General features: G+C 51.0%; 1 protein-coding gene across 9 annotated transcripts in view; it reads left to right on the forward strand.

Annotated features, from left to right (window-relative positions):
- Nucleotides 1-14,539, forward strand: part of TRIM9 (tripartite motif containing 9) — a 116,000-nt gene that overhangs the window by 64,621 nt on the left and 36,840 nt on the right. For all 9 annotated transcript variants that reach the window (XM_060261168.1, XM_060261160.1, XM_060261162.1 and 6 more), the window contains exon 4: nt 8,163-8,273. In XM_060261168.1, the coding sequence (XP_060117151.1) occupies nt 8,163-8,273 (111 nt within the window). The remainder of the gene's footprint in view (nt 1-8,162; nt 8,274-14,539) is intronic.

Below are 14,539 nucleotides of genomic sequence, written 5' to 3' on the forward strand. Positions count from 1 at the left end.
CTTGAGCAATGAGGATCCTGTGAATTTGGGGGGAGGTGTCTGAGCTCCCTGCATTGTGCGGGGAGGTTGGACTAGATGACCCTGGAGGTCCCTTCCAACTCAGGAGGTGGTGGGCTCTACTTCCTTGGAGGTTTTGAAACAGAGGCTAGACGGCCATCTGACAGCAATGAAGATCCTGTGAATTTAGGGGGAGGTGTTTGTGCGTTTCCTGCTTTGTGCAGGGGGTTGGACTAGGTGACCCTGGAGGTCCTTTCCAACTCAGGAGGTGGTGGGCTCTCCTTCCTTGGAGGTTTTGAAGCAGAGGCTAGACGGCCATCTGACAGCAATGAAGATCCTGTGAATTTAGGGGGAGGTGTCTGTGAGTTTCCTGCATTGTGCAGGGGGTTGGACTAGATGACCCTGGAGGTCCCTTCCAACTCTAGGATTCTGTGATACTTACTCCTATGCGGCCACAGTGGCATGATGATTTCCATCTGTTTGCTGTATATGTTTTGGTTATTGCCCCATATTTTGTGTGTGTGTGTGTGTGTGGGTGGGGGGATATTATAATGTTTGTCAAATTTTAGAGCGCAGCAAAATTCTCACAGAGCGTTTGAAAAAGGGAGCCCAGAAGCCAGTATTTTTTTTTTGTGTGTGTGTGTGGGAAGTAATAAAAAAAAGAACACACAATTTAGAGGTTGTGGAGCTACATTCCTGTGAGCTCCTGCCCCAAATGAGGCTTGATTAGGACCGTGGGGGGGGGGGCGAGGGGTTAGCAAAAAATTACTTCTGTGACAAACCCACAATAACAGATATACCAAAGTATGCAAGTCACTAAATCAGTTATTATAAACTATTCAAAACTGTTCAAAAGTATTCACAATTGTACAACAATACACGAATATTCACCAATAATCATACAAAAGTCACCATTCGCCACTATGCAATTCTAACGAATCTACAGTCCAATACTCCTTTTTTCCATGGCTTTTTTGTTTTTTTGGTAGCAGGAACTCCTTTGCACATTAGGCCACACCCCCTGATGTAGCCAGTCCTCCCCAGAGCTTACAGTAGGCCCTGTAAGCTCTTGGAGGATTGGCTACATCAGGGGGGTGCGGCCTAATATTCAAAGGAGTTCCTGCTACAAAAAAAGCCCTTCTTTTCTCACATGTTATAGGTAGAGATCAGTCTTGCGGCTGATATCAATTTCAGTGCTAGAGATTCCGTCCGAACCAACAGTGGAATGCCAACATCTACCAAACAGATGGCTGGTCCAAACTATCCTGTTCTGAATTTATCCTTTGTCCAGGGTATACGAATCCATATCTCATCCATCCGTTTTGCTGCTGCTACAGCCTCCGGTCCCGTTATTTTCAAGACCTATTACCGTCCCAATATTTGGAGAATACGAGTATAAATATTCAGAATTGGAGTCACTGATAATCTCGCCCCGTTTGTCTTCGACGGAACGCCGTCGCCTCTAACACTGCTGGTTGACCGTGATTGCGATTCTTGTATTGTTGTATGATTATTTGTGAATATTACGGAACAGTTTTGAACGGTTTATAATTACTGGCTGAGTCAATTGCGGAGTTGCTCACTTCAGCAGTGACTCCATTGGCGTAAACAGCCTAATCAGGCTAAATTGGCTCCATCAGACAGAGACCATGTGAGCCCTGAAACTCCACAGTCTATATTTTCAGAAATGCAGACCCAGACTGTCAGGTACAATGGGAACTTTTAAGTCACCATATGATCCCCATCTTCAAGTCCTTGAACGGCTGTCATATAGAGGATGGGGTGGAATTGTTTTCTGTGGCCCCGGAAGGTAGGACCAGAACCAGCGGGTTGAAATTAAATCAAAAGAGTTTCCGGCTCAACATCAGGAGGAACTTCCTGACCATTAGAGCGGTTCCTCAGTGGAACAGGCTTCCTCCTCGGGAGGTGGTGGGCTCTCCTTCCTTGGAGGTTTTTTAACAGAGGCTAGATGGCCATCTGACAGCAATGAAGATCCTGTGAATTTAGGGGGAGGTATTTGTGAGTTTAGAGCGGTTCCTCAGTGGAATAGGCTTCCTCCGGAGGTGGTGGGCTCTCCTTCCTTGGAGGTTTTGAAACAGAGGCTAGATGGCCATCTGACAGCAATGAAGATCCTGTGAATTGAGGGGGAGGTATTTGTGAGTTTCCTGCATTGTGCAGGTGGTTGGACTAGATGACCCTAGAGGTCCCTTCCAACTCTAGGATTCTATGATTCTATGACTGTTAGAGCAGTTCCTCAGTGGATCAGGCTTCCTCGGGAGGTGGTGGGCTCTCCTTCCTTGGAGGTTTTGAAACAGAGGCTAGATGGCCATCTGACAGCAATGAAGATCCTGTGAATTTAGGGGGAGGTGTTTGTGAGTTTCCTGCATTGTGCAGGGGGTTGGACTAGATGACCCTAGAGGTCCCTTCCAACTCTAGGATTCTATGATTCTATGACTGTTAGAGCAGTTCCTCAGTGGATCAGGCTTCCTCGGGAGGTGGTGGGCTCTCCTTCCTTGGAGGTTTTGAAACAGAGGCTAGATGGCCATCTGACAGCAATGAAGATCCTGTGAATATAGGGGGAGGTGTTTGAGAGTTTCCTGCATTGGACTAGATGACCCTGGAGGTCCCTTCCAGCTCTATGATTCTATAATTCTAGGACAAGTGTTGCGTTATGACTCACAGGCTTCATTATGCATGGGGTTCATTTCTGAGCTTGTACCGTTGCTGGAAAGATGTTACTTGAACCTCTTGTTCCACAAAACCGGTCCTTGGTGCCAAAAAGGTTGGGGACCACTGATGTAGAGGATGGTGTGGAATTGTTTTCTGTGGCCTCAGAAGGTAGGACCAGAACCAATGGGTTGAAATTACATTGTGGAGAAACGCCATCTGAGAGTGTTGGTGCTTCATCCAAAAAGGCAGGGATCAGTATATCCATTCAGCAGGCTTTGTAGCCTTCCCCTCACTCCCCCCCTCCCTTCCAGAGCCAAACCAACAACGCTAGGGGGAAAATCTCCTAGAGAGGCAGGAAGTGCTGTTGTTCCTTGCATGTGTTAGGCAGGAAGAGAAGCAGATTTGAACTGGGGCTCGAGCGAGCATGTGGTGAGCCATGGAGGCTCCTGCCTGTGGGGGAGGCCTGCTCAGGAAAATGAGGCCTCCAGGCAGGCAGACTAAGTAAGTACTTCACAAGACAGGGCAAGTTTAGATCAGGGCCAGCCGGATGCGTTTATAATCAACTTTATTTTGTTATGCTGTTTGCTGTGCTGGGCTGTGCTGTGCTGGGCTGTGCTGTGCTAATTTTGTAGATGCAACTGTTTTTGTTTTGTTTTTCTTTCCCTATCCTTTTCCCTTTTAAATAAATATGTTTTTTTCTGTTTAAATGCTGGCAGTCAATCTCTGTACCACCTAGATCCCCAGACCGCTTTAGACCACGCTGTTTTTGAGAAGGGGGCCCCGGGGAAGGAGGAAGGCATGCAGTTGGATAAGGTGCCAATCCTCCAGGGGTGCCCCAAAGAAGCACTGAGGTCTCTGTGAAACCCAAGTGCAGGGTGGCAGAGGACCTGGAGGCCTAGCCTCATAGCTGGAGAGGGGGATTGGGAGTCCTGTTCCTCCCAATCTGAACCCCGGGACTGAGCAGGTGGTGGCAGCGAGCCCAAGGGGCAGGAGGAGAAATAGCTCCCTCCAGGAGTTGGCGACTCCATAGGGAGCTGACGGGACTGGGTCTGAAGGCAGAATCGGGCCGGTTCCGTCACACTTGGTGGCAGAGGTGGGATAAGAACAAACAGAGAACTTGATTGGCCAGGCATTTTTGTTTTTTTGATACCTGCAAGCACCCAGAGGAAGCAACAGCGGTTTTGTTTTATTTTCGGGTCAACTGGAGTAGGGAAAGTTTAGTTAGTTAGGATGGAGCGTGCTAAGAAACTGGAAATCCTGAAGATGACAAAGCCACAGCTCCAGGAAGAGTGTGCAAAGCTCGAGCTGGAGTGTGACAACCTGACTGTAGCAGATATGCAAGTCCTCCTTTTGGAGTGTCATCAGCAGGCAGGGGCACCTGCAGAAGGGCACCCCACCCAGTCAGACGCAACCTTGCGGCTACGGATGGAACTGGAGAGAATGCGTATCGAGGCGGACCAAGACCGCAGACGGGAGGAAGCAGAGAGAGATGCGATCCGCAGACAGGAGGAACGAGAGAGAGAGGAACGACAAGCAGAGAGGGATGCAGTCCGCAGACAGGAGGAAAGAGAGAGAGAGGAAAGACAAAGAGAGAGGGAGCTGAGACAAGCTGAGCTCCGCCGACGGGAGCGGGAAGAGCAACGTCGCCATGAGCTTGAGGTGCTACGTCTGGAAGCTGAACTAAGCAAAGAGATCCAAGTCACCCCCAAGGACTTTGCAGTGTACCAAGAGGGAGAAGACCCCTCCATATACCTCTCCAACTTTGAGAGGGCAGCCCAACAGTGGGGGATTGCAGAGGAGGACTATATGTCTTACCTCTGTAGCAACCTGACTGGAGAGCTTTCAGCCATCTATTACAGCATGCCTATGGAAGATGGGGGGATAACTTTTGCGGCCTATAGAGCCACTGTATTTAAAAGGTTTAAACTGGGGCCAGACCACTCCCGAAAGCAGTTCAGGGGTCTGGCTCCACAAGAAGGTAAATCCTATTCTGAATGTGGGGTAATGAAGGAACAAACAGTTCCAGTGTTATTGGGCCGGGATTTGGTGGTTGGCCAGTACTCTATCAATGCTGTAACCCGCAGCCAAACCCTCAGAGGGAAGTGGGAGGAGGGAGGCAACTTTAAGGAAGCCACCTCACCACCAACCAGGGAGGGGGAAATAGCCCAGGTTACTGAGGACGAAGAGAGGGCAGTCACCCAGGAGGGGGAGGGCCAGCCTATCTCAAGCCCTGGAGTAGGGTGTTCCCAAGGGGAAGAGGGGTGTAGCTTTCCCCAAGTGCAGCAAGAGGCTGTGGATGTTCCTAGCGAGGAAGGGAACCTGTCTAGCGTAAAGGATGTGCAAGCTGAAGAGACCGAGGTGGAGAGTGGAGATTTCACAGGAGGTTCTGAGAGCAGCAAGGCTAATGTGGGCTCAGAGGAGCACATAGCTGAAGGCTTGGGGGGACGGGAGCGGTTCCAGAAGGGGGTCCGGAGCGGCCTTAGGTTGGAACCAGTTCACCAAGTAGCTGTGGATCAGGAAGTGGGATCGTCCGAGACGCTCTCAAAACAGGTCGTCTTGAAGCAGGGCAGACAGGAATCCTGGGAAGCTGTGGAACCTTCCAGGCAGGAAGGGGGTCAGTTGGGTAGTGCTGAAAAACCAACCGAGGGGACTGAGAACCCAAGCCAAACCCTCAGGGGAAGGTGGGGGGAGGAAGGCAACGTTAGGGAAGCCACCTCACCACCAACCAGGGAGGGGGAGGACCAGTCTGTCTCAAACCCTGCAGGAGGGTGTGCCCAATGGGAAGAGGGGTGCCAATTTCCACAAGGGCAGCAGGATGCTGTGGAGCGTTCCAGGCAGGAAGGAGCTCAGTTGGCTGACACTGGAAAACCAACTGAGGGGGCGGAGAACCCAGATCAAACGTTGGCTGGGTGTTCTGGAAACAGTGGGACTAGGGGTGGCTTGAAGGAACAGATGATAGGAAGTCTGGGGGAGCCAGAAATGTTCCTGTCTGAGGTTCAAAGTGACCCTAGGCTGGATCCACTGTGTGAGTTGGCAAGGGACCAGAAAGTGGAGTTCTCAGAAGTTGAGACAGGGGATAGGGTGATGCTTTCCCTGCCACTTCATACTGGTGAACGGAAAGTGGAATGGGGGGGACCCCATATGATTGTGGATGATCTAGACGATGCTACCTGTGTGGGGGCTATGGAGAAAATGGGAAAGGCAGTTCAAGTGGTGCAGGTGAATATACCACAGCCATTCTCTGCGAGGTCCATGGTGTTGCATATAGGTAGGAAGGAAGGAGACAAAAAGAAGCTGGGACAGCAATTGTTTGCAGCACCAGAGGTAGTTTTCTGGGAGGACAGAGTGGACAGAGGGAATATTCCACCAATGAGGGATAAAGAAGAAGCAACTGTGTGGGAACTGGGCAGTTTCCAACCCCATATGTGGGGCCAGGGATTTCCTCCTTTGATGGACCACTCATCCCAGCAACAGCAGCAACTGAGGGAGAGCACCAAACTCCAGAGGTGGTCCTGGGAGATGGAGGAGTACATCTTAAAGACTGGACATTCCTGCTGCATGCAGCCATGCAACGTTTTGTCCAGAAAGGACATGGGCACCTAGGGTGCTGGACTTTGTGTATTATTGGAGAAATACCTGAATGTTTGTGTAATATTTTGGGTTAATGGGTTTCTCCTTGTTTGTTTGGATTCTGCTACGGGGTCACCTCTGTAGGAGGCAACCCCTCCGGCTCAGAATTTAAGGAGGGGGACGTGTGGAGAAACGCCATCTGAGAGTGTTGGTGCTTCATCCAAAAAGGCAGGGATCAGTAAATCCATTCAGCAGGCTTTGTAGCCTTCCCCTCACTCCCCCCCTCCCTTCCAGAGCCAAACCAACAACGCTAGGGGGAAAATCTCCTAGAGAGGCAGGAAGTGCTGTTGTTCCTTGCATGTGTTAGGCAGGAAGAGAAGCAGATTTGAACTGGGGCTCGAGCGAGCATGTGGTGAGCCATGGAGGCTCCTGCCTGTGGGGGAGGCCTGCTCAGGAAAATGAGGCCTCCAGGCAGGCAGACTAAGTAAGTACTTCACAAGACAGGGCAAGTTTAGATCAGGGCCAGCCGGATGCGTTTATAATCAACTTTATTTTGTTATGCTGTTTGCTGTGCTGGGCTGTGCTGTGCTGGGCTGTGCTGTGCTGGGCTGTGCTGTGCTAATTTTGTAGATGCAACTGTTTTTGTTTTGTTTTTCTTTCCCTATCCTTTTCCCTTTTAAATAAATATGTTTTTTTTCTGTTTAAATGCTGGCAGTCAATCTCTGTACCACCTAGATCCCCAGACCGCTTTAGACCACGCTGTTTTTGAGAAGGGGGCCCCGGGGAAGGAGGAAGGCATGCAGTTGGATAAGGTGCCAATCCTCCAGGGGTGCCCCAAAGAAGCGCTGAGGTCTCTGTGAAACCCAAGTGCAGGGTGGCAGAGGACCTGGAGGCCTAGCCTCATAGCTGGAGAGGGGGATTGGGAGTCCTGTTCCTCCCAATCTGAACCCCGGGACTGAGCAGGTGGTGGCAGCGAGCCCAAGGGGCAGGAGGAGAAATAGCTCCCTCCAGGAGTTGGCGACTCCATAGGGAGCTGACGGGACTGGGTCTGAAGGCAGAATCGGGCCGGTTCCGTCACATACATCAAAAGAGTTTCTGGCTCAACATGAGGAAGAACTTCCTGACCGTTAGAGCGGTTCCTCAGTGGAACAGGCTTCCTTGGGGGGGGGGGGGTGGGCTCTCCTTCCATGGAGGTTTTTAAGCAGAGGCTAGATGGCCATCTGACAGCGATGAAGATCCTGTGAATTTAGGGGGAAGTGTTTGTGAGTTTCCTGCATTGTGGAGGGAGTTTGACTAGATAACCTTAGAGGTCCCTTCCAACTCTATGATTGTATGATTCAATGATTCCCCCCACCCCCATGAAAACCTTAAAATATGTTGTTTGTTGAATTTGAGAGGTCTGAAGACCAAGTCCTGTGAAGAAAGGTTGAAGGAGCTGGGGATGTTTAGCCTGGAGAGGAGGCGGCTGAGAGGTGATATGATCACCATCTTCAAGTACTTGAAAGGCTGTCATAGAGAGGATGGGGTGGAATTGTTTTCTGTGGCCCCAGAAGGTAGGACCAGAACCAGTGGGTTGAAATTAAATCAAAAGAGTTTCTGGCTCAACATGAGGAAGAACTTCCTGACTATTAGAGCAGTTCCTCAGTGGAACAGGCTTCCTCCTTGGGAGGTGGTGGGCTCCCCTTCTTTGGAAGTTTTTAAACAGAGGCTAGATGGCCATCTGACAGCAATGAAGATCCTGTGAATTTAGGGGGAGGTATTTGTGAGTTTCCTGCATTTTGCAAGGGATTGTACTAGATGACTCTGGAAGTACCTTTCAACTCTGTGATTCAAAGTCCTCAGAAACCAGAATTGACAAAAGGACCATACAGTTCCAGGCACTCTGCACCCCTTTCAAATGTGATTGCCTTTTATTCTTATTGAAGGTGGTGCGAGATCAGATCTCTCATTGCACAGTGAAGCTACGCCAGACGACAGGTCTAATGGAGTACTGTCTGGAAGTCATCAAGGAGAACGACCCCAGCGGATTCCTGCAGGTGGGAGCCAATTCTGTTCTCTTTTTTCATATTCCTTTTGGGGAGGGGGAAGACAGCTAACCTCAGGGGAAGGACTCAGCCTCTATGCCCTGTTGTTGGGTCTCCAGAGGAACTGGGTGGTCACTGTATGAGACAGGATGCTGGACTAGATGGACCCTCCCTGGTCTGATCCAGCAAGGCTCTTCTGATATTCTTACGAAGGCCTTGGGCTCTCTGTCCAGTTGTTGGCCCTCCAAAGGAATTGGTTGGCCACTGTGTGAGACAGGATGCTGCAACTTGATGGACCCTCACTGGTCTGATCCAGCAGGGCTCCTCTGAGGTTCTTATGAAGTCCTTGGGCTCTCTGCCCTGTTGTTGGCTCTTCAGAGGAACTGGCTGACCTCTGTGTGAGATAGGAAGCTGGACTAGATGGACCCTCACTGGTGTGATCCAGCAGGGCCCTTCTGATGTTCTTATGAAGGCCTCAGCCTCTCTGCCCTGTTATTGGCTGTCCAGAGGAACTGGTTGGCCACTGAGTGAGACAGGAGGCTGGACTAGATGGACCCTCACTGGTCTGATCCAGCAGGGCTCTTCTGATGTTCTTATGAAGACCTCGGCCTCTCTGCCCTGTTATTGGCTGTCCAGAGGAACTGGTTGGCCACTGAGTGAGACAGGAGGCTGGACTAGATGGACCCTCACTGGTCTGATCCAGCAGGGCTCCTCTGAGGTTCTTATGAAGTCCTTGGGCTCTCTGCCCTGTTGTTGGCTCTTCAGAGGAACTGGCTGACCTCTGTGTGAGATAGGAAGCTGGACTAGATGGACCCTCACTGGTGTGATCCAGCAGGGCCCTTCTGATGTTCTTATGAAGGCCTCAGCCTCTCTGCCCTGTTATTGGCTGTCCAGAGGAACTGGCTGGCCACTGTGTGAGGCAGGAGGCTGGACTAGATGGACCCTCACTGGTCTGATCCAGCAGGGCTCTTCTGATGTTCTTATGAAGACCTCGGCCTCTCTGCCCTGTTATTGGCTGTCCAGAGGAACTGGTTGGCCACTGAGTGAGACAGGAGGCTGAACTAGATGGACCCTCACTGGTCTGATCCAGCAGGGCTCTTCTGATGTTCTTATGAAGACCTCGGCCTCTCTGCCCTGTTGTTGGCCCTCCAGAGGAACTGGTTGGCCTCTGTGTGAGGCAGGATGCTGGACTAGATGGACCCTCATTGGTTTGATCCAGCAGGGCTCTTCTGATGTTCTTACGAAGGCCTCGGCCTCTCTGCCCTGTTGCTGGCCCTCCAGAGGAACTGGGTGAGACTTTCAAATGTGATCTAACTCCTTATATTTTAGTAATCTGCTTAGAACTAAAATGTTAAGAAGCAGCATGAGGTATGTATGTATGTAGATGGGTAGGTAAGTAGATGCAGTGCTTTTTTGAGCAGGAATGCACAGAAGCACAGTTCCAGCCCTTAGCCAGGGCTCCGGCTCAGAAAAGGGCCTCTGGCAGAGGGAAGGCACTAGGCATCCATGCGCTCCCAGACCGTGTGCTTTGTCCTCTCTGCTGCCTTCAGCTTCCAGCAGGCTTGGGAAGAGTGAGAGATGTGGAGCCGTCCACGAGTGCCCCCTCCTGGGAGGAGCTGGGCCTGCCATTAACCACTTCACTGCACATAGCTCTCTCTCTCTGGCTGTGAGGGGGGGCGGGCAAAACAAGGTCTCTCATTGGGCTGTGTGAGAACACACATTGATGAAATGCAGCTGATGGCACTGTGCTGTTCTATGGCAATATGTGGAAAGTAACCTACTGAACAGGTGACGTCACTTCTGGTGATGTCAGGGGGTGTGGTCTAATATGCAGATGAGTTCCTGCTGGTAGATAAATTATAGAGAGACAGACAGATGAGAGAAAGAATAGGATAGGATAGGATAGGGTAGGATAGAATAGAATAGAATAGAATAGAATAGAATAGAATAGAATAGAATAGAATAGAATAGAATAGAATAGAATAGAATAGAATAGAATAGAATAGATCAGGGGTGGCCAATGGTAGCTCTCCAGATGTTTTTTGCCTACAATTCTGATCGGCCCCTGTCATTGGCCATGCTGGTTGGGGCTGATGGGAGTTGTAGGCAAAAACATCTGGATAGCTACTGTGGAGAAATGCCATCTGAGAGTGTTGGTGCTTCATCCAAAAAGGCAGGGATCAGTAAATCCATTCAGCAGGCTTTGTGGCCTTCCCCTCACTCCCCCCCCTCCCTTCCAGAGCCAAACCAACAACGCTAGGGGGAAAGTCTCCTAGAGAAGCAGGAAGTGCTGTTGTTCTTGCCATGTGCTAGGCAGGAAGAGTTTCTCAGTTTGCAGCTGGCGCTCGGGAAGAGAGGTGGCTTGCCTGTGAGCTCCTGCCTGTGGGGGGGGGAGGCCTGCTCAGGGAAATGAGGCCTCCAGGCAGCAAGACAAAGTAAGTCATCAAGAAGGGCAGAGTATGTTTAGATCAGGGCCAACCGGATGCGTTTATAATCAACTTTTCTTTGTTATGCTGTTTGCTGTGCTGTGCTGTGTTAACTTTTTAAAGGCAACTGTTTTTGTTTTGTTTTTCTTTCCCAACTCTTTTTCTCTTTTTAAATAAATATATTTTTACTGTTTAAATGCTGGCAGTCAATCTCTGTACCACCTAGATCCCCAGACCGCTTTAGACCACGCTGTTTTTGAGAAGGGGGCCCCGGGGAAGGGGGAAGGCATGCAGTTGGATACGGTGCCAATCCTCCAGGGGTGCCCCAAAGAAGCGCTGAGGTCTCTGTGAAACCCAAGTGCAGGGTGGCAGAGGACCTGGAGGCCCGGCCTCATAGCTGGAGAGGGGGATTGGGAGTCCTGTTCCTCTCAATCTGAACCCCGGGACTGAGCAGGTGGTGGCAGCGAGCCCAAGGGGCAGGAGGAGAAATAGCTCCCTCCAGGAGTTGGCGACTCAATAGGGAGCTGACGGGACCGGGTCTGAAGGCAGAATCGGGCCGGTTCCGTCACACTTGGCGGCAGCGGTGGGATAAGAACAAACAGAGAACTTGATTGGCCAGGCATTTTGGGTTTTTTTGATACCTGCAAGCACCCAGAGGAAGCAACAGCGGTTTTGTTTTATTTTCGGGTCAACTGGAGTAGGGAAAGTTTAGCTAGTTAGGATGGAGCGTGCTAAGATGCTGGAAATCCTGAAGATGACAAAGCCACAGCTCCAGGAAGAGTGTGCAAGGCACAAGCTGGAGTGTGACAACATGACTGTAGTAGATATGAAAGACCTCCTTTTGGAGTATCATCAGCATGCAGGGGCACTTGCAAAAGTGTTTCCCACCCAGTCAGAAGAACTCTTGCGGCTACGGTTGGAACTGGCAAGAATCCGTACCAAGGCGTACCAAGAGCGCAGACAGGAGGAACGAGAGAGAGAGGAACGACAAGCAGAGAGGGATGCAGTCCGCAGACAGGAGGAACGAGAGAGGGAGGAAAGACAAAGAGAGAGAGAGCTGAGACGAGCTGAGATCCGCAGACAGGAAGAAAGAGAGAAAGCTGAAATCTACAGACGGGAGCAGGAAGAGCAACGTCGCCATGAGCTTGAGGTGCTACGTCTGGAAGCTGAACTAAGCAAAGAGATCCAAGTCACCCCTAAGGACTTTGCAGTGTACCAAGAGGGAGAAGACCCCTCCATATACCTCTCCAACTTTGAGAGGGCAGCCAAACAGTGGGGGATTGCAGAGGAGGACTATATGTCTTACCTCTGTAGCAACCTGACTGGAGAGCTTTCAGCCATCTATCACAGCATGCCTATGGAAGATGGGGGGATAACTTTTGCGGCCTATAAAGCCACTGTATTTAAAAGGTTTAAACTGGGGCCAGACCACTCCCGAAAGCAGTTCAGGGGTTTGGCTCCACAAGAAGGTAAATCCTATTCTGAATGTGGGGTAATGAAGGAACAAACAGTTCCAATGTTATTGGGCCGGGATTTGGTGGTTGGCCAGTACTCTATCAAGGCTGTACCCCGCAGCCAAACCCCCAGGGGGAAGTGGGAGGAGGAAGGCAACTTTAAGGAAGCCACCTCACCACCAACCAGGGAGGGGGAAACAGCCCAGGTTACTGAGGACGAAGAGAGGGCAGTCACCAAGGAGGGGGAGGGCCAGCCTGTCTCAAGCCCTGGAGTAGGGTGTTCCCAAGGGGAAGAGGGGTGTAGCTTTCCCCAAGTGCAGCAAGAGGCTGTGGATGTTCCTAGCGAGGAAGGGAACCTGTCTAGCGTAAAGGATGTGCATCCTGAAGAGACCGAGGTGGAGAGTGGAGATTTCACAGGGGGTTCTGAGAGCAGCAAGGCTAATGTGGGCTCAGAGGAGCACATAGCTGAAGGCTTGGGGGAACGGGAGCGGTTCCAGAAGGGGGTCCGGAGCGGCCTTAGGTTGGAACTGGTTCACCAAGTAGCTGTGGATCAGGAAGTGGGATCGTCCGAGACGCTCTCAAAACAGGTCGTCTTGAAGCAGGGCAGACAGGAATACTGGGAAGCTGTGGAACCTTCCAGGCAGGAAGGGGGTCAGTTTGGTAGTGCTGAAAAACCAACCGAGGGGACTGAGAACCCAAGCCAAACCCTCAGGGGAAGGTGGGGGGAGGAAGGCGACTTTAGGGAAGCCACCTCACCAACCAGGGAGGGGGAGGACCAGCCTGTCTCAAGCCCTGCAGGAGGGTGTGCCCAATGGGAAGAGGGGTGCCAATTTCCACAAGGGCAGCAGTATGCTGTGGAGCGTTCCAGGCAGGAAGGAGCTCAGTTGGCTGACACTGAAAAACCAACTGAGGGGGCGGAGAACCCAGATCAAACTTTGGCTGAGTGTTCTGGAAACAGTGGGACTAGGGGTGGCTTGAAGGAACAGGTGACAGGAAGTCTGGGGGAGCCAGAAATGTTCCTGTCTGAGGTTCAAAGTGACCCTAGGCTGGATCCACTGTGTGAGGTGGCAAGGGACCAGAAAGTGGAGTTCTCAGAAGCTGAGACAGGGGATAGGGTGATGGATTTCCTGCCCCTTCATACTGGTGAATGGAAAGTGGAATGGGAGGGACCCCATGTGATTGTGGATGACCTGGGCGATGCTACTTATGTGGTAGCTATGGAGAAAATGGGAAAGGCAGTTCAAGTGGTGCAGGTGGATGCACCACAGCCAGTCTCTGCAAGGTCCATGGTGTTGCATAGAGGTAGGAAGGAAGGAGACAAAAAGAAGCTGGGACAGCAATTGTTTGGGGCCCCAGGGGTGGGTTTCTGGGAGGTCAGAGTGGACAGAGGGAACATTCCACCAATGAGGGATAAAGAAGCAACTGTGTGGGAACTGGGCAGTTTCCAACCTCATATGTGGGGCCAGGAATTCCCTCCTTTGATGGGCCACTCACCCCAGCAACAGCAGCAACGGAGGGAGAGCACCAAACTCCAGAGGTGGTCCTGGGAAATAGAGGAGTACATCTTAAAGACTGGACATTCCTTCCGACTGCAGCAGTGCGACTTGTCCAGAAAGGACATGGACACCCAGGTTGTGGGACTTTGTGTATTATTGGAGAAATACCTGAATGTTTGTGAAATATTTTGGTTAACGGGTTTCTCCTTGTTTGTTTGGATTCTGCTACGGGGTCACCTCTGTAGGAGGCAACCCCTCCGGCTCAGAATTTAAGGAGGGGGACGTGTGGAGAAATGCCATCTGAGAGTGTTGGTGCTTCATCCAAAAAGGCAGGGATCAGTAAATCCATTCAGCAGGCTTTGTGGCCTTCCCCTCACTCCCCCCCCTCCCTTCCAGAGCCAAACCAACAACGCTAGGGGGAAAGTCTCCTAGAGAAGCAGGAAGTGCTGTTGTTCTTGCCATGTGCTAGGCAGGAAGAGTTTCTCAGTTTGCAGCTGGCGCTCGAGAAGAGAGGTGGCTTGCCTGTGAGCTCCTGCCTGTGGGGGGGGGAGGCCTGCTCAGGGAAATGAGGCCTCCAGGCAGCAAGACAAAGTAAGTCATCAAGAAGGGCAGAGTATGTTTAGATCAGGGCCAACCGGATGCGTTTATAATCAACTTTTCTTTGTTATGCTGTTTGCTGTGCTGTGCTGTGTTAACTTTTTAAAGGCAACTGTTTTTGTTTTGTTTTTCTTTCCCAACTCTTTTTCTCTTTTTAAATAAATATATTTTTACTGTTTAAATGCTGGCAGTCAATCTCTGTACCACCTAGATCCCCAGACCGCTTTAGACCACGCTGTTTTTGAGAAGGGGGCCCCGGGGAAGGGGGAAGGCATGCAGTTGGATACGGTGCCAATCCTCCAGGG

Source organism: Heteronotia binoei, chromosome 21, assembly GCF_032191835.1.
Source record: "Heteronotia binoei isolate CCM8104 ecotype False Entrance Well chromosome 21, APGP_CSIRO_Hbin_v1, whole genome shotgun sequence".
NCBI classification, from domain to species: Eukaryota; Metazoa; Chordata; class Lepidosauria; order Squamata; family Gekkonidae; genus Heteronotia; species Heteronotia binoei.